The following is a 25,531-nucleotide window of genomic DNA, read 5'->3' as shown; positions in this document are numbered from 1 at the left end:
ATAGGGAGAGAGAAAGCCTTTTACTTTGAAAGCTTCCACACTATTAGAATTTTTTCAAGGAACATGTGTTAATTTTCTTAATGAAAATTTTCTTAAAAAAAAACTATCCATGGCGCCTGGGTGGCTCAGTCGTTAATCGGCTGCCTTCGGCTCAGGTCATGATCCCAGAGTCCTGGGATTGAGCCCCACATCGGGCTCCCTGCTTCTCCCTCTCCCACTCCCCCTGCTTGTGCTCTCTCTCACTGTGTCTCTGTCTGTCAAATAAATAAATAAAATCTTAAAAAAAAACAAAAACAAAAAACAACTATCCATATAAAGGCTTTAATGACACATTGTAGTTGGATTAGGTAAAAAGGACATCCACTTTGCTCAAAAATAATATCCTAACCAAATGCCAAAATGCAAACAAATATCAAGATTATCCGGCCAAGACCATGAGGAAATGCTTTTATTCAAAGTAGCAGGCTCCGTGTATCTAAAAATCATACTGTCCCTTTGACAGATATGAAATAAACCCCAATTAGTAAGAACTTTTACTCATAATGACTTCTCATTTAATATAATCTTAAACATTCTGACATGTTTTTATAGAACTGCTGACATGTCAGTTAGTGGGAGTGACCCACAAGACAATGAAAGACTTCGCTGCAGTTAATTCAAGGAACATGTGTGTATAAATTATGAAGGCCTTTTATGTTCCACATGACACACTTCTGTAATATTTAAATTTTAAATGATTTTCTTTTAATCTAATAAAAGTTAGTAATAATCCTTTGTTAAGTGTTTGGGAAAATATTCCAAATGTCTAGCTAATGCGAACAAATTTCTCTTTGTACAAGGTTAATAGTAATTCCAAATGCTAGAATATAGTTAATACAAGTTACTTACTTTTCCACCAATGTTTGTACACATCCCTTCCAGGAAGGCATCTGTAGGGCAAGGTCTGCTATTGCTAAAGCCAGCTGAATAAGAAGAGATTAAATAAATGAATAGAACAAATGAAGAGAAACAGGGTTATCATCAATATTAATTGGAAAGCAAAGAAACTAAACTTCTTTATCCAAACAATGTGACAACAAAGACTGACACCCCACCCACCCACCTCTCCTCACCTCCACAACTACACATATAATATAAACTCTTCCGGGCTAGCTACAAATTGCTAGGATTTAAAAGTTAACCTCTAAAAATGAAAAAACAAAACCAAAAAACAACAAAAAGAAATCAGAAAGAACAGACTATAGATTTTCCTCAGAATATATCAATACTTACTTTTATTTGGCAATACCATAGAACTTCATGGACAGATAAATTATACTGTGCCAAAAGGCCAAAGCTACTGACAAAGTCAGCCCTTGACTCACTCCTCAAGTAATGGAATGCCATTTCCCTTCTCTTTCCATTTCTCATCTTGAAGCCTTATGCAAAAGCCTCCTTCCTCTTCAAGGGCACTTCTATGCCAGGCAGAGAACACACATGAGTATGTATTCACTGAAGCTTCCAGTTTTCCTTTCTAATGTATTTACCAGTCTAAGGTGGAAGGGCCAGATGCTTCACTGTTGCATTCGTAAGACTTTTACTAGCCAACTGGTCCAGAAACGATTTTTTTAAAAGCAAGTAGGCAGACCTCTGACCCAGAACAGAAGAATATACAATATTTTTATCATCTGCAATTTTAACGGGGGGGGGGGGGGCGCGCCACATATGCCTGCCTGTGAAAACCTATACTCATCTCCCCCACTTCTGGTATTTAAAATGGTTTGAAATCAAATAAACTCTAATATTAACATAGAAGATTTTCACTTTCTATCCACTTAAGAATATACCATTAAGTCCATAATAAAGTTAACATTATTTCACATGGCCTAGCAATGTCAATCAAAATCTGATAAATCCTAATGGCCTTACAAATTTCCCTAATGAGAAGCACAGGATTTACCTGCGTTACAATGACAGGTGACAAGTCTTTCAAGTTCTGGATATGGGTTAGTAATGAGTCCCGTAAAGAGGCATGAGAGTCTGTGGGGAGCTCATAAAATGAGGTCTGAATTTTCATTTTCATGGTCTGTGCAGCAAAGTAGCATGATTCCACATCCTGTCGGATCTGTAACAATTGGTCTGAAATCTCCCATGCATGAACCTGAAAGCAGATCAGACAAAAATGTCTTAAAGGATATTGTACTAAGTAATTTTAATGTTACACCTCAATACATATAAAGACATATGTAGACCAATATAATAAAAACATGACAAGCTAAATTACCCCCTAATTTAGCCAATACCTCAAACTATATATTTATAGGCCCTGTTCAACAAAAGTATTACCTAAGTCCTTCTGACTCATTCTAGGAAGGCATGAGAGTTATCAATCAGATCAATAGGTCTAATCTTGCTGATCAGAATCATTATTGTGTAGGGGGGAGAGTAGGAAGAAAAAAGTCCCAAAAGCTCCTACTAAAACTAAAATGTCACTGTACAACTTCCAACCCTATCTGTTTAGATGTTTCCTTTCCACTTTAATAAGCTTTTGTTCACTTTGAGAATTGAATCTGATAACCATTTTAATATATCTATAAATAGGTCTCAGTAGACCTACATTTCAATCTTTAGTTCCTTTTAGCAGAAAAAAAATCTCACCCTAAATGAATATTTCACATACTTCTATTATTTTCTAATGTATTTATGTTTGGCAAAGTGCTATATATACATACTACTAAAATCATTTTCACAGGAGAAAATAAATGTATTTATGGAAATAATAATGGAATGAAAGCATAGGATTTGGTCTCTAATGGCTAGTCACAGTTATAAAAGAGTTCTATTTTGAAAGATAACTTTGGGAACAAAGTTGTACAGTACAGAGTAGGCAACTAATTAACAACTGATTAATTTTAATCCAATTCTACCAAACTGCCTCTTCTTGGGAGAAGGCTAAAGTAGGTTGGCAATAATGAACTGAAAAAAAATTTTCAATCTCAATTCAGCAGAAGCAATTGTGGAAGGAGATCACATAGATTCACCTAGTTAATTTCTTATAAAGCTGGAGCACTTCACAAGTAATACATAATGATTCTTCAAGATCTTTCCAAAGATAAACAGGATTCAATAAAGAGAAACAGGCAGAATAAATGGCCTGTACAAGTTCCCAAAGTAAACTGAAAACAGAGACACTGAAGTTCATTAGAGGTTAATTAACATAAAACTTAGCTTTCAATCAAATAAGATGGTGGAAAATAAGCATAAAACATTATGTCACACAAAAAATCTTCCAGCCACGTAAGTTTTTAGCTATTTGGTATCTAACCAGTAACTCAAGCACATCTGTAGTTTAATATGCCATCAAAATATATTTTTCTCAAACTGATACTTTATAATCTAGTTTATTGGCTTTTAAAAATATATATATTTTATTTATTTGAGAGAGAGAGAGAGAGAGAGCACAGAGGGAGAGGGAGAAGCAGACTCCCCTGCTGAGCAGGAAGCCCTATGCGGGACTCAATCCCAGGACCCTGAGATCATGATCTGAGCCAAAGGCAGACGCTTAACAACTGAGCCACCCAGGAGCCCCTGGCTTTTGTTTTTTTTAAGTAAGCTCTGTACCCAATGTGGGGTTTGAACTCATGACCCTGAGATCACAAGTCGCATGCTCTACCAACTGAGCCAGCCAGGCTCCCCTCCAACTGTTATTTTAAAAAAATAATAGCAAAAAGATTCTATGAAACCTTGGAATCTCCATAAATGCCCTCATAAAAACACAGCAGTTAAAGAGCAAAACTAAAGCACTATGGGCATTTACAACAAAACCAGGTATTATCTTGTTATGTCTAAGAACCCCAAAATGTAAGTGGTTGGGGACAAACCAGTGACATCTGTAAGACCTGTGTAGTTTCAGCTTCAGTAAAAGCAGAAGCAGAGAAAAATAACAGGGTATCTAATGGATATAAGGCAAGAGGAACACCAAAAGAACCAAAAAGTATTCAATGGAAAGAACAGAGAGACAATTTGAGGACTGAAAATAGAAGGGGTTTTGTCCGATCTGAAAGCAGGTGAGTAGAAGAGGTGAGTGGAAGAGGCCTACATAACATCTAAGGAGATGGTACAGTCTAGCTTCTATAAATTCTTGAAATGGAAGGACAGGACTCAAAACTGAAGATAGAATGCTGTGAACAGAATCAATATTATACAGGATAAGTAAAATAGAGACAAAAGAAGAAAAGGAGAAGGTAACAAAACTAGGAAATCTTAGAAATCAAATCACATTTGTAAATACTATCAGAAAACAACAGAAAAGGAAGCTCTTTGAAGATGAAAATACTACCCTTAGCCATGCCTCCAAAAGTTCAGAAAGACTAATTTCATAAAAAAATAAGCAACTGAAGCCAAATGCCATATATAGATACAGGGGGAAAAAGAAAATAAAGAACAGAATAACATCTCTACAAGGAAAGCAGGCCAGAAAAACATTTTAAAAACTAGTCTACCAGAAAAACACAGAGATATTGGCTATCCATCTAAATAAATTGGACACAATAACATTAAACAATTGCTGAATCTAAAACAACAACAAAACCCAGTCTAAAGTCCAAAGAACATAGAAGCCAACCTGAAAGAGCTCAATGGCCAAAGATAAAAAACCTAGTGTAAGAAAATGGATTATGATAGTATTGGATTATAAACTCAAAAATAAAGCAAATGCCATGAGTCCATACTGATGCGAACAATGACCAAATAAATAAGTGCGAAGTTATTTGTAAGATATAAAACATCATTTTTACAGAAGAATGCTTAGTTAATAAAGGTAAGAAGGAATGAGAAAAATAGACAATTACTATTTCAACACCACAGTAATAATTGCTATAGGCAATATTCATGAATAGGGGATAAAATTAGTGGGTGAGCTTTAAAAAGAAACAGGGGGGTGCCTGGGTGGCTCTGTTGTTAAGTGTCTGCCTTTGGCTCAGGTCATGATCCCAGGGTCCTGGGATCGAGCCCGCACCATCGTGCTCCCTGCTCAGCGGGAAGCCTACTTCTCCCTCTCCCACTCCCCCTGCGTGTGTTCCCTCACTCGCTGTGTTTCTCTCTGTCAAATAAATAAACAAATAAAATCTTAAAAAAAAAAAACAAAAAAACAAACCTCAGAGTTCTCTACTGGAGAGACAATGTAAAGAGACCTAAGACTACATGGAAAGCAAGAGGAGCCCGGATAAGTCCAGCCTTCCAGCCATTTCTATCAGTGTCAGTCATGAAAATGAAGCCATCTTAGAACCTCTAGACCAGCCCATCCACCAAACTTCATGGAGCAGAATTAGAATCCACAGAGTCCTGCTCAAATTTGTGACCTACAAAATTGTGAGATACAATGAAGTGATTTTTGTTTTTGTTTTTAAAAAAATTTTTTAAGTAGGCTCCATGCTCAATGTGGGGCTTGAACTCACAATCTTGAGATCAAGAGTCGCATGCTCTACTGACTGAGCCAGCTGAGTACCCCCAAAACAATTTTTGTTTTAAGGTAATTTGTTTCACAGATCATGAGAACAACCAACCAAATATTATGTGCATCCTGACAAAAGAACAGGATACCACAATGACAAGAGGATCAAACTTGTGTCTCATCAAACCTTTGGATGCAGCTGGCAATTTGCAGGAAAAAGAACAAACTAAACCCAAAGCTAGCACAAGGAAGAAAATAACAAAAATTGGAGCAAAGATAAATAAAATAGAGAACAGAAAAACAAAGATTTGATTCTTTGAAAAGATAAAAAAAAAAAAAAAAAAGCCAAACCTTTAGCTATATTAACTAAGAAAGAAATGAAAGTGAGGACTTACTATCAATTTTACAGAATAAAAAAAGATTATAAGAAACACTATGAACAACAGTATACCAACAAATTGGATACTGTAGATAAAATGGGCAGACAGAAACATACAATGTACCAAGACTGAATCAAGAAGAAATAGAAAATCTAAATAGACTATATTGCTATAACTAGTAAAAATACTGAATCAGAACCTCCCAATAAAGAAAAGCCCAGGACCAGATGGCTTTACTGGTGTTTTCTACCAAACATTTAAAGACCAATTTTTTCTCAAACTCTTCCAAAAAACTGAAGAGGAGGAGAGAATGCTTCCTAATTTATTCTATGAAACCAAAACTACTCTGATACCAAAGCCAAAGACACAAGAAAACTTCAGACCAATTTAAATATTGATGAAAAAACCCCTCAATAACATGCTAGCAAACCGAATTCAACAGTACATTAAAGGATTATACACCATGACCAAGACCGATTTATTCATGGAATGCAAGGGTGGTTCAACATAAAAAAATGTAAAAGTGTAATATACCATATGTTAAAAGAATGAAGGGGAAAAAAAGACTAACATTTCAATTGATGCAAAAAAGCATTTGGCAAAATGTAACGCCCTTTCATGACACTCAACAAACTAGGAAAAGAAAAGTATCTCAACATAAAAAAGACCATACATGAAAAACCCACAATGAACATCTTACTCAATGGTCACTGGCAGGTTTTCAAAACTCTAAGATCAGCAACAAGACAAGGATGCCCACTTTTGCCACTTAAATTCAACACAGCATTGGAAGTTCTTATTGGAAGTTCCAGCCAAAGCAATTAAGCAAGAAAAAGAAAAGGCATTCAAATTGGACAGGAAGGGGTAAAATGATGGTTACTTACATATGACATGATCTTATATGTAGAAAACCCTAAAGATTCCCAAAAAACCTATTAGAACTAATAGATGAATTCAGGAAAGTTGCAAAATACAAAATCAACACCCCAAATCAGTTTTTATATATTAAACATGAACAGTTTTTATACATTAACAATGAACAATTTGAAAAGGAAATTAAGAAAACAATTGCATTTACAATAGCATCAAAAAAAGAACAGAATCTACTCAGGAATAAAGTAAGGAAGCAAAAAGACTTAAACTACACAACATGGGGCACCTGGGTGGCTCAGATAGTTAAGTGTTAACCGTCTGAGCCTCAAAAAATTAAAAATAAAATTACCGTGTGATCCAGCATTCTGCTTCTGAGTATATGCCCAAAACAATGGAAAGTAGGGACTCAGATATTGATATACACCAATGTTCATAGCAGCATATTTCAAAATAGCCAAAGGTTGAAAACAACTCAAATGCTAACTGAAAGATGAATGGATAAACAAAATGTGGTATACACATACAATGATTATTATTCAGCCTTAAGAAGTACCATTACATGCTATAACATGGATGAACCTTGAGGACATTTTGCTAAGTGAAATAAACCAGACACAAAAGGACAAATACTGCATGATTCTACTAATATGAAGTACCAAGAGTAGTCAGATTCATAGAGACAAAGTTAGAATTTTGATTGCCAGGCACTGAAGGGAGAGGATAATGGGGAGAGTTACTGTTTGATGGGTACAGTTTCAGTTGAAGATGAAAAGTTCTGGAGATGCACTGTGGTAATGGTGGTACATTTGGGGCGCCTGGGTGGCTCAGTCATTAAGCATCTGCCTTCGGCTCAGGTCGTGATCCCAGGGTCCTGGGATTGAGCCCCGCGTTGGGCTCCCTGCTCCGAGGGAAGCCTGCTTCTCCCTCTCCCACTCCCCCTGCTTGTGTTCCCTCTCTCGCTGTCTCTCTCTCCCTGTCATAAAAAAAAAAAAAAAAGTAATGGTGGTACATTAATGTGAATGTATTTAATGCCACTAAATGTACACTTTAAAATAGCTAAAATGGGGGTCCCTGGGTGGTACAGTCGGTTGAGCAACTGATTCTTGGTTTTGGCTCAGGTCATCTCAAGGTCCTGGGATCGAGCCCCACATCAGGCTCCAAGCTCGGCGAGGAGTCTACTAAAGTTTCTCTCCCCTTCTCCTTATGCCCCTCCCCATGCGCACATGCGCACACTCTCTCCCTCTCAAATAAATAAATCTTTAAAAATAAATAAGATAAAATAGTTAAAAATGGTAAATTTTATGTTATGTGTACTTTACTACCAAATGGAAGAAAGAAACACAGTTTAGAATCTGCTCAATCTCTTCTTAGATTAAAGGGATTTGGTCCTATTATAAAGACCTGCCAGAAGCAAAAGAAATCATGTCAGGAGGAAAACATCATTTACTATCCCTTCAACTTTTCATAATATATCCAGTATCAAACAAAAGCAAGACTAAATAACAATAACAAAGGGTAAAGAAACAGACAACAGAAAATAATGTACCTAGATAATGGAATGAGGACTAAAACAACTATGATGTCTTAACTGAAGTGACAAAACTTAACATCACCAATAATGGAACAAATTTTTTTTTTTTTTAAGATTTTATTTATTTGAGAGAGAGATAGAGAGAGCAGGAACATAAGCACGGGGAGAGGGAGAAGAAGGCTTCCCACCGAGCAGGGAGCCCGAAGTGGGGCTCAATCCCAGGACCCTGGGATCATGACCTGAGCTGAAGGCAGATGCTTCATGACTGAGCCACCCAGGCGCCTGGAACAAACAAATCTTTATACTACTCCTGATGTGTTTCACTGGAAACAACAAATTATCAACCGTGTAGTATTCCTCCAAAAAATGTTTTACCTGAATGAAATCAGGAGAAAATGATGAGACAAATCCAAATAGCGGGGCATATTAAAAACAAACATGGGCCTAGATTTGTTTTTTAATGTCACTATCATAAAAGAAAAACAAAAATACCCTGAAGAACTAAAAAGACCAACTACAAGCAATGCATTTCCTTAAATGGATCCTGGATTAGGAAAAATAAAAAATAAAAGCTATTGGGAAATCTGAATATAGGCTGTGTATTAGATAATACCATTATGCCAAAGTTATATTTCTAGAGTAACAATGGTTTTAGTTTAGAAAAATGTCCTTGTTCTTACAAGAAATATGTCAGTGTTTAGGGGTACAGCATTAAAAGGTCTTCAATTTACTTCCAAAAGGTTAAAAAAAAATACACTCAGAAGGACAGAAAGAGAAAGACAGAGAGAAGCAAATGGAACACTGTCAAATTGAGAAGGGTTATCACTGTTCACTCTACAGTTCTTTTAAGTTATGAACTTTTCAAACAGTTGGGAAAAAATTAAGTAGCTGATTAATATATTTAAGGAATTAGAAGACAAACTGGAGAACGTCCATTAAGAAATGTAATCTATAAAAAAGAATCAAATGGAAATTCTAAAACTGAAAAATACAGTAACCAAAATTAATAACCAAATGGAAGGGTTAAAACTGCAAATTAGACAACTGAAGAAAAGATTACTATGCTAGAAACAAATCAAGAGAAAACAACAAGACCGAAGCACAAAATCAAAAGAGACAGAAGGGAAAGAATGGGAAGAATCCGAGTGACATGTGGGACACAATGAAAAACTTTTACATATAACTAAAATCCTAGAAGGAAAAGAAGAAATGGGGCAGAAGCACTACAGATAATGGCTGAGAAATTTCCAAAGTGGTAAAACACACCAACCCACAGACTTAAGAAGCTCTATAAACCCTAAGGACAGAAAAACCAGACCTAGGCACATCATAATAACACTGTCAAGAAGCCAAAAAGGAGGGGCGCCTGGGTGATGCAGTCGGTTAAACGTCCCAACTCTTGGTTTCGGCTCAGGTAATGATCTCCAGGTCATGAGATCGAGCCCTGCACTGGGCTCAGCGCTCAGTGCAGAATCTGGTTAAGACTCTCTCTGTACCCTCACGTGCTCTCTCTCAAATAAATTAGTAAATCTTAAAAAAAAAAAAAAAAGGCCAAAGAGGAAAATCTAAAGGACAGAGAAAAGAAGATATATTATCTTTAAAAGAACAATTAGATTTATAGCTGGCTTGTCAACATTAACAACGGGAACCAGTATCTTCAAAGTACTGAAGGAAAATAACTACCAATCAGTTATTTTATACCAACAAAAAGCCCTTCCAAAATGTAACAAAATAAGACATTTAAGACCCTAAAGAAAGGGGTGCCTGACTGACTCAGTTGGTAGACCACCTGGTTTTTGATCCTGGGGTTATGAGTTCAAGCCACACACTGGGTCTAGTGCTTGCTTGCTTATTTGCTTGTTCGCTGCTTTGCTTACTTACTTACTAACTAACTAAATAAGATAAATAAACAAAAAAAATTTTAAGTAATAGTAAAAGAGAAGAAGACAGTTTATAACCAACATACCCAAAAAGAAGAAAATACTAAAGGGTGTTCTTCATGGAACAGGAAAATAATTCTGGATGGAAACATGTAAATAGGAAGAAATGAAGAGTAATGGAAAGGTTAAGGATGTGAGTAAATCTTTATGGACGCTGATTATATAAAGTAATATCATCTTGTGGGGTTTAAAACATATGAATAAAAATACCTGAGAGGAGAGACGCCTGGGTGGCTCAACTGGTTAAGTGTCTGCCTTTGGCTCAGGTCATGATCCCAGGGTCCTGGCTGGGATCGAGTCCCACATCAGGCTCCCTGCTCAGTGGGGAACCTGCTTCTCCCTCTGCCTGCCGCTCCCCCTGCTTGTGTGTGTGGGCGTGCCCACGCTCTCTCTCTCTGACAGTAAATAAAATTAAAAAAAAAAAAAAAATACCTGAGAGGAGTTCTACATCTATCTAAGATGTAGCAAGTCAGAAAGAACACTGCTTTTGAGTTAACAATAAACAAAAACAAATAAATGACAAAATAACTTCTTAAAATGCATCAGAAAGCTCAGGTCCCAGGGTAACCAAGCAGACTGAAATCTAAAGACAGACTTCCAAGGAGACAGGAGGCAAGTACTGGTTCATCTGTGGCATAACAAATGAGGAAAAGACACAGGGCACAACATAACCAATTAATAAAAATACAGCTAAAATTATGAACAAACTGATAAAGTCTGAGTATGGACTAGCATGAACACGTAAAACCTCTGGGACTCATAGACATAAGGGGAGTTCACAACCACCTACAGGCTCTTCTCCACAGACCTCCCCCAAATACTCAGGACAAAGATCAGAGATAGGGCAAAAGACCAGAGAAAAACTCCTTCGGGTAGGATGATCCTGGACAGGAACCCTCAAGGGCACAGAAGGCACAAAAAGCTGACTAGATCCTCTCCCTTACTGAACAAAAGCCTCAAGCTGCGTGGGGGCAGCAAATCTTGTCACCCTCACGGCACAGGTGAAGACCTATTGCTGTTACAGACCAACAGAAGGGCAAAGCACAAGACCTGCCAGATGCAAGGCAAAGCAAGAATGCCATAGGTGAGATCAGGGTCACTGAGAAAGCCCCACCACTGAGAACGCCCCACCACTGAGAACAGCGGCCCTGGAGCTGAGACTATGGTAGACTGGGGCAACAGAGAACATTCCTGTCCTCCACTCCCCCGCACAAATAACCACTAAACACATCATATTCAAACTCCTGAAACACAGAGATAACAAGAAAATATTGGAGGCAGGAATCTTTTTATATTGGCTCTATGACAGCTCAACCGTAGAACTTTGTACTATAATTACTCAGGGCTTCGTTCACCTTTTCTAATAGACTGTGAGCTCTTCAAAGGTAAAGCTCTTCAAAGGTAAAGAACAATTTTAACTACTGTCTACATCTCACAAAATCCTTTGGCCGTAAGAAGTACTTAAATATTTATTAAATTACTAAATATGAAGCAAAATGACAAGATACTATCATCTCCTAAGTCTGTAACACCTCTTTGCTTTCCCAATCATGAAAAGCTCATCCTTCTACTACATAGCTAAATACTTAAGGATTGGGAATCAGCTCTAAGAACAGAATCCAAAATGTACTGCGAAAGGGCAAGAGAGAATAAGCAAATCAGTTCTTTACAGATAAAGAAAACAAAGGCCGAGAGGATGAGACATTTTTCATTCAGAATCCTCATTTGTAGAACCTCACATGCCTTGCACAGATGGAGCCTTGGTTCTGTTTTATTTTAAATATAGATTTTGTTTTAGCAATGAGAAGAAGCTCAATAATTTCCTAGCTAAAATCTGAAGATTTAGATTTTTCAGAAAAATTTCAGTGAAAAGAACCTTAAAATCTCCCTAAAACGGGAATCTTCTGGAATGAGCTTACTTTAAAATATTACCAGTATTTCTGAAATAGGAAAAAAGAGAACAGCACTTAACTCCAAGCAACTAAATCACCTATAAAACTTGTATCTTTTAATGCTCATTATGTAATTATCTAGGTTTTTGTTGTTTTGTAACTAAACTAAAAGCTGAATTTCCTAGGACACTTCTAGGAGAAACTGGTCTTCAGAAAATTCCCAAACAGGCAGAACCAAAGGGAAAGAGCTGTCCTCTCATTTTAACCATCCTTATTTATCTTTCTCTTTCTTTTTTTTTTTTTTTTAAGATTTTATTTATTTATTCATGAGAGACAGAGAGAGAGAGAGGCAGAGGGAGAAGCAGGCTTCCCGTGGAGCAGAGAGCCCGATGCGGGACTCGGTCCCAGGACCCTGGGATCATGACCTGAGCCGAAGGCAGACGCTTAACCATCTGAGCCACCCAGGCGCCCCCATCCTTACTTATCTTGATGCTACCTCACCCACTGGTCAAATGTGCCTCTCTTTTCAAATACTTGTCTTTTAGAGTAAGAATAAAATACAGAGTGATCTCTAAAGAAACCTGGCAAACTTAAATATCACAGCTGCTAAGTAGACTGTCAATGAAAAATTACTTGGGATGATACTGTCAGTACTATATATTAAGGGGTCATAATTTAACACTTTATTTTGAATTCTAGGACGGTTTAAGAATTGTTGACATCCAAAAACAAATAATCTTGTTTTGGTCACTGAATCATAAAGAAAATGCAACTAAATCCTGATACCCTAGACACTACAGTATATTGCTCATTGTACTTCCCCTCTGCTGAGTTGCAGACAGAAGGAAGATAAGGAAGGAAAAGGGATTCTTGACAAGGAGAGAATAAAGCACTTACACTTCATAGGACTTTCTAGCCACAGATGCCAGGTGCTACCCACTGAAATCCAGGCTTGGACTAAGCTCCACATTTCTGAAAGGACCATCTCAACCGAAGCCTGGGGCTCAGAGTCAGCAGGAGGAAGCTGCAGCTCCCACCAGCAGCACATTTCAAAGAGGCTGCAACAAGAGAACATTTTCCATTTAAGCATCTAATTCCAATCTTCCATTTCACAAAGCAGTAGCAGAACAGGCCTTTACATCAGTCTTTTCAAAAGATATTTCCATGACTATGTGATGAATATGAAGCAGGCTATGGCCCAGCAATCCTTTCACTAACATACTCTAAGTCTTTCATTATACTTCACAGCAGATCCTAAAAGTACTTGCCCTTTCTTTTTCTTTAATGGTGCTCTGTTGCTCCAAGACTCACTTCTACACCAACAGTTCTAAAACTGCCGAATCAACCTAAAATCACTGAGCAGGCAGGCTGTCAACAAAGCAAGCACACACCCAGACAGGAGCCTAAGGATTCATTAGCTGCCAAGAATTGGAAGCGGATTAAAGCTGCTAGTTAATCCTACAAAAAACTGCTCAAATTAAGCAGAATTACTTAAAATACTTCACTGAGGACAGAAGAGCTCTGGCAAATAGAAAATGAGGTTCTGGAAATACAAATATTTCAGTGAAATTTGAAAAGTAACATAAAAGTATCAGGTTGCTGTACTTTTTTAAGCATTTCAATTAATGAATGATACATTTATTATATAAAGACTTTTAAAGATTTACAGTATATTGGGGGAAGAGACTAAGACAGAGTAGAGTAAAAAGAATAAAACAAAACCCCCCAAAAAACTATGAGTCCAAGAACAAAAGCTTTAGACATATACCCTATAACAATGTGGTAAAGAGCTAGAAAACGAGAATTTCCCAAATCAAGAAAAAAACTCATTCCCCTGAGACAGATTAAAAAAAAGAGTAAGTTTAATTTACCTGAAACAGAGAAAGTAACTTTTTAATTTGGTCAACTATCTTAAGCCTTTGTATCTAATCTTTCATGACAATTTTACAAATTTAGGATAAACTGCTAGTTCTGTCACAAGTTACTTTCTGATGGTTTTCTTAGAGAAAGAAAATGGTTTGAAGGAATATTAAGAAAAACATAAACTATGGAGCCTAAAAGATAACCATTACTACCTAAAAATGATAGTTTTCAAAATAACTTGTTTTGTAAGATGGCCTGAAATACAGAAACCATGATGAAATGAACTTAGCTAAAACCTTCACCACAGCAGTGATAAGTAAACAATGCCCATCTCCAAAAGCACAGTGTAAATGAAAACCAGTCATAAAAAGCCCCTAGCAGGCTCCCATACCCACAGAATACTCTTGTTGCACATTAAATAACTTTTCTAGAAGCAAAAAGGCTCCTTTATAGAGACAAATTCAGCCAACTTAAACATTTTCACAGCCATCTCCATAATAATTGAATAAATAATTAAAAGAGAGATACTATTTCCCTTATAGGAGGGTAGAGATTCCTAGCTAAAAATAATTCTTTAAAAGATTAAGCTATTCAAAGTCCACGAGAAATTTCCAAACACTCTTCAAGTCAACTTTCAGACTGTAGCACCCACATGCATTGTTCTATCTTGATTTCAATGAAAGCAATCAGTAAGACCAAATGACAGCACTGAATCCTGTGGCCGCCTCAGTTTCTGATGAGATCCCCACGTTTCTGGGACAAGCATTTTCGAACAATCCTAAGTCCTAATGAACTCTGTCAAATGAAATTTGGCTCAAATTTATGACTGTCAGTCACGCATAATATGGTACTGAGAAATCCTGCCAAAATATTTTCATGACAAGTGTAAAAAATCCCTATCCAAATTTAAAATCCTCAATAACCTAAGTATGTGAACGTGAACCTCAAGAATGGCCCTGAAAAAAGATAAATAAATCTGGATCCATAAAATCAACTTTGTCTGGGAGTGACTCAAGCATGCATTCCTTGGTAATCACTTTGCCTGCTGTGGGCCTTACTAATTATACTAGGCAGTCCTATTTTAAAAGCAGAAAATGCCAACCTTGAAACCATTTGAAACAAAGCCAAGGTAAGTACTTCCTAAAAGCCAAAAATATAGAAAACGTATTTCCTTTAATCACTGGTCTCTATTCCTGCCCATCTGAGCCAAGTTTTACAACAACTCATACAAACCAGAAGAATGAGAATATTCTCAGACATATTAAGCATATGTTAACACTGTGCTGAAGATTCAAGTTTTTCAGTCTTATAGGAATGTGAAATGTCTAGCTTAAAGTGTTGTAAAAAAAAAAAAAGCATCGAAGTGTTAGAAAACTCTGAAACCTTATGTAAAAAACATGTATATTTTCAGGTCTAATTCTAAGTACTTTCTTCTGTTCTGGGGCCATTTAAATAGTGTTATACATGGCTGAAACAGAAAATACAAGAAAACAATGAATACAGAGGAAAAACTGAAAAGAACTGTGCTATGGGCTTGAGAAAAAAATAAGTAAAATACATAATGAAAACTCCATTAACAGAAAATTTCTTACCAAAAGAAAAAAACCACGTTTCATAATATTGTCATTTTGGAAACTCTACCAGAAAGGAAAATTAAGTCAGTATTTTTAAGGACTTCTGCACGACAAACACTACAATATTTTGCCCTTTAGCAGCACTATGAACTTCCAGTAACAAGAAATAAAGCTCCTATCTGAGACTTCAGCTGTACAGCAGTAAAACACTCTCTGGTAGTTACTTCAGTACCAGGGTACAAGCCAGAAAAATACAAGAGAGGTAATCTGAGCAATCTCAACTTCCTATGAATTAAATTTGTTTTCAAGTTCAACAGAGCTTAAAATTCTATAAAATCTGGAAAACAGTATGGCAGTTCCTTAAAACAAAAAAAAAAAACCAAGCAGCATTACCATATAACTAGCAATTCCCTTTCTGGATATATACTCAGAAGAACTGAAAGCAGGGCCTCCTCCAAAAGGTATTTATATACCCATGCTCATAACAGCATTATCTGCAATAGCCAAAAGGTAGAAGCAACCCAAGTGTTCATTGATAGATGAGTGAATAAACAAAATGTGGTACATACGTTATTATTCAGCCTTAAAAGAGGATGAAATTCTGACAAATGATACACCATAGATGAAACCCGAGGACATTATGCTATGTGAATAAGCCAGTCACAAAAGTTCAAATACAGTATGATTCCATTTATATGAGGTACCTAGAGTAGTGAAATTCACAGAGATAGAAACCAGGTTGCTAGGGGCTGGGTGATGGGGAGGGAAAAATGGGGAGTTAACTGTGTTTAATAGGCAGAGTTTCAGTTTTACAAGATGAAAAAGTTTGGAGATGAATGGTGATAATGGATGCACAACAACATAAATGTACTTAAACCCATTAATCTGTACACTTTAAAATGGTTAAATGGTGAATTTTATGTTATGTACATTTTACTGCAATTTTAAAAAAGGAATGATTGTGAATGAACCTTAAAGACATTATGCTAAGTGAAATAAACAAGACACAAAAGTACAAATAGTATATGATTCTACTTATACAAGGTATCTGGAATAGTCAAATTCATAGAGACAAAAAGTCGAATGGTGCTGCCAGGGGCTGGAGAGAAGAGGCAATGGACAGTTATTATTTAATAGGTACAGAGTTTTAGTCTGGGAAGATGAAAAAGTTCTAGAGACCAGCGGGGATGATGGCTGCACAACGACATGAATGTACCTAATGCCACTGAACTGTATACCTAAAAATGGTTATTTATGTTATGAATATTTTACCACAATAAAAAAAAAATCTATGCAATCTATTTTCCATTTTCTTTATAGACATCAGTGCAATCAACATAAAAAAAAATGAACTATCTGGAAAGCTTTGGAAGAAAACTGTGTTATAATTAGAAAATGCAGCACTGCCCTGATAATTTTATATCCTGAATCGCACTACCAACTCTGGTCCAAGGCCTGGGAAGACAAGAAATAAACTAATCCAAACATGGATGAATGCCACTGGCTAACAGACTACCATGCCAACATAAATACCATCACAAATTCTCACTCATAGTTTCCAACACACCAAAGACATGAAATGTCTGTATCTGCACTGTCCAAGACTTGGAATGTGGCAAATACCAAACTGATTTTAACTTTTATTTAATTTTAATTAATTTAAGTAGCCACAATAGCCATCTGGCTAATGGCTACCATATTAGATGACACAGCCAGATTGCTAAACTCTGGAATACAGGTCTCTGGTTTTTATCATTTATGTGTTTCCAGTTTCCAGCAATGCAAGGCATACAGTAGTCCTGTTCATTGAATTAACTGATCCACAAATTTGTAGATGAATATTTTCTCTTTTCTAGAAAGCTCTCCTTTCAAAAGCATGTCATGTTTTAAGAGTCACTTAACTGGAGGATGAAAGCATAAGCATAAAAAAAGCCCAGATTTTCAGATATGTCAAGTCAATAACTGCAATTGCTAAAAGAAACACCAAAGACCCTAGATTTTTTTTTAACTAGGCTAAAGAATTAAGAAATTCCAGAGAGGAAAATTATTAAGAAAGAAATCAGAAGCTGAAATTCCATGATCCATGACTTTCCTGATAGGATATTTAGAAGAAAATTCCCAAGGATATGTGACAAACCAAACATTACATCAACTTAGTCCATCAGAGCATGATTTCATTTGATTGCTTTTTATGATTTCATCATTCCGTTTTAGTTTCCAGACTGAACTATAAAATTTTTGAGCTAACCTCTGACCCACAGATTGTGTCTATAAAAGTAGTCTCCTTATAATCTAACTTACAAACTCAGAAGAAATGCATAGCATAATTCATTAGCTGTATAAAGAGATGGTCTTTCCTTCTATTGCTTGCTTTCTACACCGTCTACTTATTTGGGTTACCAGAAGTGGACAAAGTGTTCAGAACAGTTCACTGATAGGCTTCCTTTAAGATCTGTCTCAAAATAACTTGCTTTATTTTAAAACACTTTGGATATCAGTGATACCTGCCTATCACATAAATCAAAACCATGGCTGTAGGTTGTTTCCAAGAATTTTGTCAGGAAAAAAAAAGTTTAGAGTAATGAATATAGATTCTTTGGCAAATGGTTGTTTTATATAAATACTACAGAAAGAGAAAAGATGCTAACTCATAGCATGGACTAAACCTTATCTAAATTACACCTTTAAACCAAATCTATTGTCACCAGGTCATTAGAATTCTACTAAATGGCTTTAAGATTAGTAAAGTGAGAGTTAAGAGGGAAGTGATACGTTTTTTCAAAATGTATATTCTTCTGGGGTGCCTGGGTGGCTCAGTTGTTAAGCATCTGCCTTCAGCTCAGCTCGGGTCATGATCCCAGGGTCCTGGGGATAGGGCCCCACATCAGGCTCCCTGCTCCCTCCCCCACTCCCCCTGCTTGTGTTCCCTTTCTCGCTGTGTCTCTCTCTGTCAAATAAATAAATAAAATATATTAAAAAAAAATGTGTATTCTTCAAAATGGTTTTCAAACAAACTAGGCAAATTCTTTCCTTAACAACAAACTTGAAATTAAAACACTATATGCCTGTTACTACACTAGAACAGACTTTTAGTCTGTACTTAGTGACTACCTCGAGAAAGCCTCATTGAGTCAAAAAGTTCCTCTCCTTTCCTGTACCCAAGTCTTCTAAAGAGTAAAATGAGGGCAATATAAATTTATCTCACAAAGGTTGTGTTTTTTTTCAAAGATTTTATTTATTTATTTGAGAAAGAGCAAGAGAGAGCACAAGTGGAAGGGGGAGGGAGAAGCAGACTCCCTGCTGGGCTGATACCAGGACCCTGAGATCATGACCTGAACTGAAGGCAGACTCCTAACTGATTGAGCACCCAGGTGCCCCTCACAAAGGTTGTTTAAAAAAAAGGGGGGGGGCGTGGATGGAGGGGCGCCTGGGTGGTTCAGGTGGTTAAGCAACTGCCTTCGGCTCAAGTCACGATCCCAGGATCGAGCCCTGCATCAGGCTCCCTGCCTGCTTCTCCCTCTCCCTCTGCCACTCCCACTGCTTGTGCTCTCCTGCTGTCAAATAAATAAAATCTTTAAAAAATAAATAAATAAGGATGGAAAGACTCAAAACAGAACATCATAGGAGGCTGAATAATATTATTTTCAATTACCCATGGGTATGGTAGAGAGAGGCAGCAAAAATAAATGAAATCCACAGGTAAAGACAAATTTGAGACATCCAACTATCCCTTCGGAGGTGCCTACAAGCAGCTATTCATTCAACACACATTTTTGTTTTTAAAGATTTTATTTATTTATTTCTGCGAGAGAGAGAGCAGGAGCAAGGGAAGGAACAGAGGGAGAGGGACAAGCAGACTCCACACTGAGCATGGAGCCTGATGTGGGTCCCTGAGATCATGACCTGAGCAGAAACCAAGAGTCAAACGCTTAACCTACTAAGCTGCCACCCTGGTGCCCCTCAACACACATTTTTAAGAACCTTTGTGTCAGGGGCGCCTGGGTGGCTCAGTTGGTTAAGCGACTGCCTTCAGCTCAGGTCATGATCCCAGGGTCCTGGGATCGAGTCCCGCATCGGGCTCTCTGCTCCTTGGGAGCCTGCTTCTCCCTCTGCCTCTCTCTCTCTGTCTCTCATGAATAAATAAATAAAAATCTTAAAAAAAAAAAAAAAAAGAACCTTTGTGTCAGGCACCTTGATCACTGCTTTCCTAATAACCATTAAATTATTCCCTCAACTGTATCATATAAACAAATAAAATGATTCTACAGTCTAATGGGGGAACAAAACAGATTTTTAAAAAGGTAAAAAAAAAATTACAAATGCAATTATATAAAGTGCTCTAGGTGTTCAGTGGAGGCAGAATGATTTTCACTTGAAGAGAATCAGTTAAGACTTCAAGGAGAAAGAATTTAGGCTAGGCTTTGAAAAGATTGGTTAGTTTCTTCATTTGAAGACAACACAGGGAAAGAGTAAAACCACAGAGGTATGAAAGAATTAAAGAAATAACAAAAGTGGACAGAGAAAGCATTCTCTACCACCTCCCTTCTCCCTCCCCACCATAACCATTTGCTTACTATGGGAAATACTACAGCTGTATGAATGTTGATGGGAAAGACGCAGTAAAGAGGGAGTCTGTAGATGCAAGTGAGAGACAGGATAACCAAAAGATCAAGGTTCCTAAGAATTCAGAAAATGGATGCAGAGCACCTAGACCTGACAGGAGAAGGGAGAAGCAGTTGGCTACACCTATGCTGAAGTTATACCAAATCAGAGGTGAAGGGCTGATGGTACAGCATATTTAAGAAAATTACTAGAATGATAGACCTTGTAATCCAAATTAGAGAGAAGTAAAGACAAGACCTAATGAAAAAACAATAGGAGTCAGTCAACTGAGTAAGGTTTTGATGAAATTCAAGAACTAATTCAGGGATTTGTTTAACATGATTGAACTGATTGAATACATTTGTTTGCAAGGTCCCTTCCAAAAATCTACTAAAATCAGAGTAAAGAGATTTTTTAAAATGGGGGGGGGGGGGGTGTTCCACAAGGACAAAAAGAATGGAAACATGACTGATATTAACAAAACTGTGAAAACTAGAATGCTTATGGAGGAGTTAACTGTCTTAGCAGGTCTAAAAAAGTTGAAACTTTTTCAGAGGAAGGACAGGATGAGAAAGGGGAAGCCAAGGGGGCAAAATGATTCACGTTGCAAAATCTCAGTGAATTTAAAGTACCAGGTACAAGAATTAAAAGGTACACTTGAAGGCAGATGTACAGGTGGAACAAAAAACAAAGGAGTGGGTTCAAAATCTGTAATAAGCAGTTAGACTGAGATCTTCCCCATGACTTAGTGGCCAGGCTACTATCCTCCCACCATCACAGAAGACTCAAGATTTACTTTGGAAAGACTGATACAGAGGGACTCTGCACTCTTAGCCAATAGACCCACCTAAGGACAAGAATATCATACTGGGGCACCCGGGTGGCTCAGTCGGTTAAGCGTCTGCCTTTGGCTCCAGTCGTGATCCCAGGGTTCTGGGATTGAGTCCCGCATCGGGCTCCCTGCTCCGTGGAGAGCCTGCTTCTCCCTCTGCCTCTGCCTCTCTCTCTCTCATGAATAAATAAATAAAATCTTTAAAAATAAATAAATAAAGCCTACATACATAGTGGTAAGATCCATTCCCTGGTTCATTCTCCCACCTGCACTGGCGGCCCCATTTATATGCAGAGGATTGCTCTCAGGATAAAAGTGGTCCAAGAAAAAAAGACCAACAGAAATATAAGAGAGAAGGGGTAAAGGTTCCCTTCTCAATTAGCCATCAAATAAGGGAGTAATCCAAGAAAAGATCATGGGATCCAGGATTCAATGCACCTAACACAAGAAAGAGAATGTAATTCCCTAGGAGGGTTTAAATAGAGATCCCAGGACAATAATTATGCAACAGACCTGGAGAATAACAAGGTCAGATCGAGCAGGAAGATAGAGCCCTCTAGGGAGAGGTTTTCTTCTATCAAAAAAGGAAACATTACCAATCTGAACATACTAAGAGGATATTTACATACTCACAGAGGGTTTTGAACAAATTATTACAGATATACAGAAAATGAAGCAAACGTGAAAGAAAGAAAAAGGTAATGACTACCACCAGAAAAAAAAAAAGTTGCACAAAAAAGGGAAAAATTACCATGTTATATATGCTATGTGGTTCACAATGTGTGTTGTGTATATTTAACAAAAACTGATATAACTATGTTTAGAGAGATGCAACAGAAGAGAAGATGGAGGGAGCCCAAATCTTCATCTTTCACAGAAGAAAGTCTAAACATAACTGCTCTTTACATCCTAGGACTTTTTCTTGTAAAATCTCCATTTTATAACTTTTTAAAGTTTTAAAAGTTTATTTTAAAATATTTTAAGTTTTAAAAATACAACTACGTGGGGTGCCTGGGTGGCTCAGTCATTAAGTGCCTGCCTTCAGCTCAGGTCATGATCCCAGGGTCCTGGGATCAAGCCCCGCATCAGGCTCCCTGTTCCGCGGGAGGCCTGCTTCTCCCTCTCGCACTCTCCCTGCTTGTGTTCCCTCTCTCGCTGTGTCTCTCTCTGTCAAATAAATAAAATCTTAAAAAAAAAAAAAACAAAACTACATTTTTTTGGGGGGGGGTTGATTTTTGGTTTTGTTTTTTTATTGAGAGAGGGAGCATGTGAGCGAGAGGTCGGGGAGCTAGGAGAGGGAGAATCTTAAGCAGGCTCCCTGCCCAGTGCAGAGCCCCACGCAGGGGCAGGATCTCACGATCCTGAGATCGTGACCTGAGCCAAAATCAAGAGTTGGACACTTAACCGACTGAGCCACCCAAGTGCCCCATAACTTTTTAATTTTGATAGAAATTAAAATTATAGATTTCAAAAAATTTCAAAAATTATAGATTTCAAAAAACGCCTACTATATAAGGTTACTTGAATCCCTAAGCAGCAAACTAGAAGAGTGGGTTGTGATCAGAGCAGATATCTGAGTTAGTGATGTGGGGGGGCTGGTGACTTTTTTTTAAAGTACGCTCCACACCCAGTGTGGAGCCCAATATGAGTTTTAAACTCACCACCCTGAGATAAAGACCTGAGCTTAACCAGCTGAGCCAGCGGGGCACTCCCCGCCTTTTATTTTAAGTAAGCTCTATACCAACATGGGTCTTGAACTCATGATTGCAAGATCAAGAGCCACATACTCTACCAACTGAGCCAGCCAGGCACCCCGGGCTGGTGACTTTTTAATAATGACAAGATTCAGGTTGTGACTGTGTGACCATGTAGCTGAGTTAGTGACTTGAGTTGGTGGCTTTTTAGTAATGAAAAGATCCAAGATGTGACAGTGTGATCACGAGGCTGAGAAAAGGAGGTAAGGGAATTAAGGGCTGAAATGTCAGCTGAGTTGTGAATCCTGATGCTGAAGTTGCCTAAAAATGATGTGTTTTTAGGTCCACTTATCCACCCTTCCCTACTGCTTTTTGCCCCACTATGCTGACCTATATGGACTATATCAACAGGTTCCAGTGTCCCCTAGCTTCTGTTTGGGTTTGCCCAAATAAGAACCCCAGGAGTTTAGGGGAATAAGGTCAATGTATTTATTCCTCCAGACCGTCTCCTCTCAAGGAAGCCAACTCCACACTTTCCTTCGGAGTTCAAGTAACTACTCCCTCTCCTATTCCTTCCTGCCTATGGATGTTAATCAGTCTGGCTACTGGTTACTTCATTATCTCTTGTGGTACCACATTATACCAGCACCTTTATAAACAATACTTTTATAAAATAAGCCCTCCTTGAATTATTCTATTACAAGTGTGCCATCTGTTCCTGTTGGGGCCCTTACTATAAATAGTAATGATGATAATGTAAGGTTGTAACAGAGAGTAGTGGCAAGTAAGAAGAGTGACTACCACTTAAATAATAATTACTAATATATCTTAAACTCTGGGTTCCAAGAACTTTTCTAAACTTTTTGCAGATATTAACTCATTTAGTCATCACAAATATATTATGTGGCAAGCAGAGATTTTTGTCTGGTTCATTTGCATATACCAAAGCCTAGCACAGTTGCTGGTACAGGGTAAGCACACAAATATTTATTTTAAAATACACACAACAAAAAGCAAGTTTAGTAGGGAAGAGATGACTTTTAGTATGATGTATCAGATTTATAACTCCCCAAAAACTAAACACTAAATAAGAGCACATGTGAATGATTTTCTTGTGTAGCCTACAGTGAGTCTTATTCCTTTATCTTTTCCCATGAGTTTATCCAGAACTTGGGATCCCCAAATTTTTAAATGTAATATCTAAAGCCAAAGTTGCAAAATTTTAAATATCAGTTATTAGTTTTAAAAAAGAAAGGAGAAGGAGTAAACTTTAAAAATATGCTTGGGAATATAAAATGCAAAAATAAGAAAGTCAGCAAGATCACCAAGTATACACACACATGGAAATAAAGCACAGAAAAAGTGAGTATGAAATTTAGAGGAAAGTTAAGACACGTGAATCAAAGAATGCAGAAATACAATAGGTCTAACAGGTTGAAATTAAACCCCTAACTGGATGTTCACGCAGTCATATGGAATAATCAAGGCAGCTATGGATAGCAATATCTTATAAAGAACCTAAAGTCAAGGAAAAAAACAAGGTTAGGGAACAAATATGCAGCAAGATGTGAACTAACTGCAAGGATTTTCAAATGGTATTTTTCTCTTTACATCACGTTGTACTCCAAAACACGGTGGAAATTCGCGTGTAAAAGAATCTAGAAACCTGAGAAGTTTCGAGAATAATAGATTCAAACTATCACTGTTACTTAATGAAAAATCAGTAAGGCACACTAAGGTGCAAGGCTACGACTGGGATGGAATTGCCAGACGCGAACACTGGGACACCGAGACGGATAAAGCATCCCTAAGTGGAAGATGGAGAGAGACCGGGACTGGATTTGAAGAAGACTAAACGCGAAAGCAGGGCCTAAGAAGCAAGTAGCAAGCGTAAAACTTAAACAGGACCAGATCGATACCACAAGCGAGTACAGGACCTACAAATCTGATTGTACGGGGTGGGGAAAGGGCCAGTTCGCGACCGACCAGCTGCGACTAGTTTCCGAAAAGCGGCATACATGTAGCCTCGCAGCCCCACCCCGCGGCAGCAGCTCCTCCCTAAGGAGCATCTCACGAGGCCAACCGCCCGGCTCAGGATCCAGCTTGAGCCTAGGTCCCACCCCGCCCTTGCCCCGCGGCGCAGAACGGCCTCTCTGGGCCCCTCACCGAACGCTGCAGCTCTCCAAGCCAAAACGAGGCGCGCTCCTTTCCGCTGGGATCTGGGTCGTGGTAAAGCGCCTGCACTGCTTGGTATACGAGCTGCAAAGTCGGCTTTGCCCCTTCCATGGTGGTGGCAGTGGTAGCGACAGCGACGGCTCTGGCTGTTCTCCCGAGGCTTCTCCGGTTGCTCCGCCTTCAAGCTTCCTCACTGTGTCGGCCACGGCCGCTCCCTGACTGGCGCCATCTCCTCTTTGGCCGTTACCAGGGCAGAGGGGTTCCCGTGGAAGTTGCCCCCTCGGAAACAGAGGTTAGATTGTATTCGGGTTCCCGGCTTTTTTTCCTATCCTCCCACTAGACTCCAGACTTCTGAGTTCAGACGCCGATACTCTCCTCTTCACCCACTGAATTGCCTTCACAAGTCTGTCCCCGCACCACACAAACCACGCAGTGTACTTAAGCGGTGTTAACCCGGACCGGAAGTCGCAGCACCGGTACCTTTGGCACACTTCCGCCCGGTGCAGCGCAAACGGCCTTCTTCCCGGCACGCCTCCTCCTGTCTCCCCGCCCCCTCCCGGAAGTGGCCCTGCCGAGCCAGGAGCTGGGAAGAGGCAGTCGGTTGTGGTTCTCTCCGTTACTTGCGTGCGACTGGAGCAATAGGACCAGTGTGTTCCATACCTGAGCTGCTCTTCTCTCCTTGGCAGTGGGTCCAAGGTCTTTCCAACCCCCTTCGGACTTCTCCATTCCTATCCAGGGAATCCT

The 25,531-nt window shown here is 38.4% G+C and overlaps 1 protein-coding gene and 1 non-coding gene across 3 annotated transcripts in view; both read right to left on the bottom strand.

Moving 5' to 3' along the window:
- TNPO3 (transportin 3) overlaps positions 1-25,256 on the bottom strand; it is a 78,389-nt gene extending 53,133 nt beyond the window's left edge. Inside the window, exons 1-4 of one of the 2 annotated variants that reach the window (XM_045864299.3) lie at positions 24,779-25,256; positions 12,945-13,105; positions 1,940-2,140; positions 889-962 (exon numbers count right to left, since the gene is read on the bottom strand). In XM_045864299.3, the coding sequence (XP_045720255.1) occupies positions 889-962; positions 1,940-2,062 (197 nt within the window). In that variant the 5' untranslated portion in view covers positions 2,063-2,140; positions 12,945-13,105; positions 24,779-25,256. The remainder of the gene's footprint in view (positions 1-888; positions 963-1,939; positions 2,141-12,944; positions 13,106-24,778) is intronic. The other variant, XM_045864298.3, reaches the window with a different exon arrangement.
- TRNAT-UGU (transfer RNA threonine (anticodon UGU)) lies at positions 3,598-3,670 on the bottom strand. The gene has a single exon. It is a non-coding gene; the product is annotated as a tRNA-Thr (tRNA).
- Positions 25,257-25,531: the final 275 nt, after the last annotated feature.

This window comes from Mirounga angustirostris, unplaced genomic scaffold (genome assembly GCF_029215605.1).
Source record: "Mirounga angustirostris isolate CCGP_5_RB_7025 unplaced genomic scaffold, mMirAng1.0.hap1 SCAF_12, whole genome shotgun sequence".
Classification (NCBI taxonomy): Eukaryota; Metazoa; Chordata; class Mammalia; order Carnivora; family Phocidae; genus Mirounga; species Mirounga angustirostris.
Note: the sequence above shows the minus strand (reverse complement) of the source record. Positions and strands in the feature narration are given on the sequence as shown.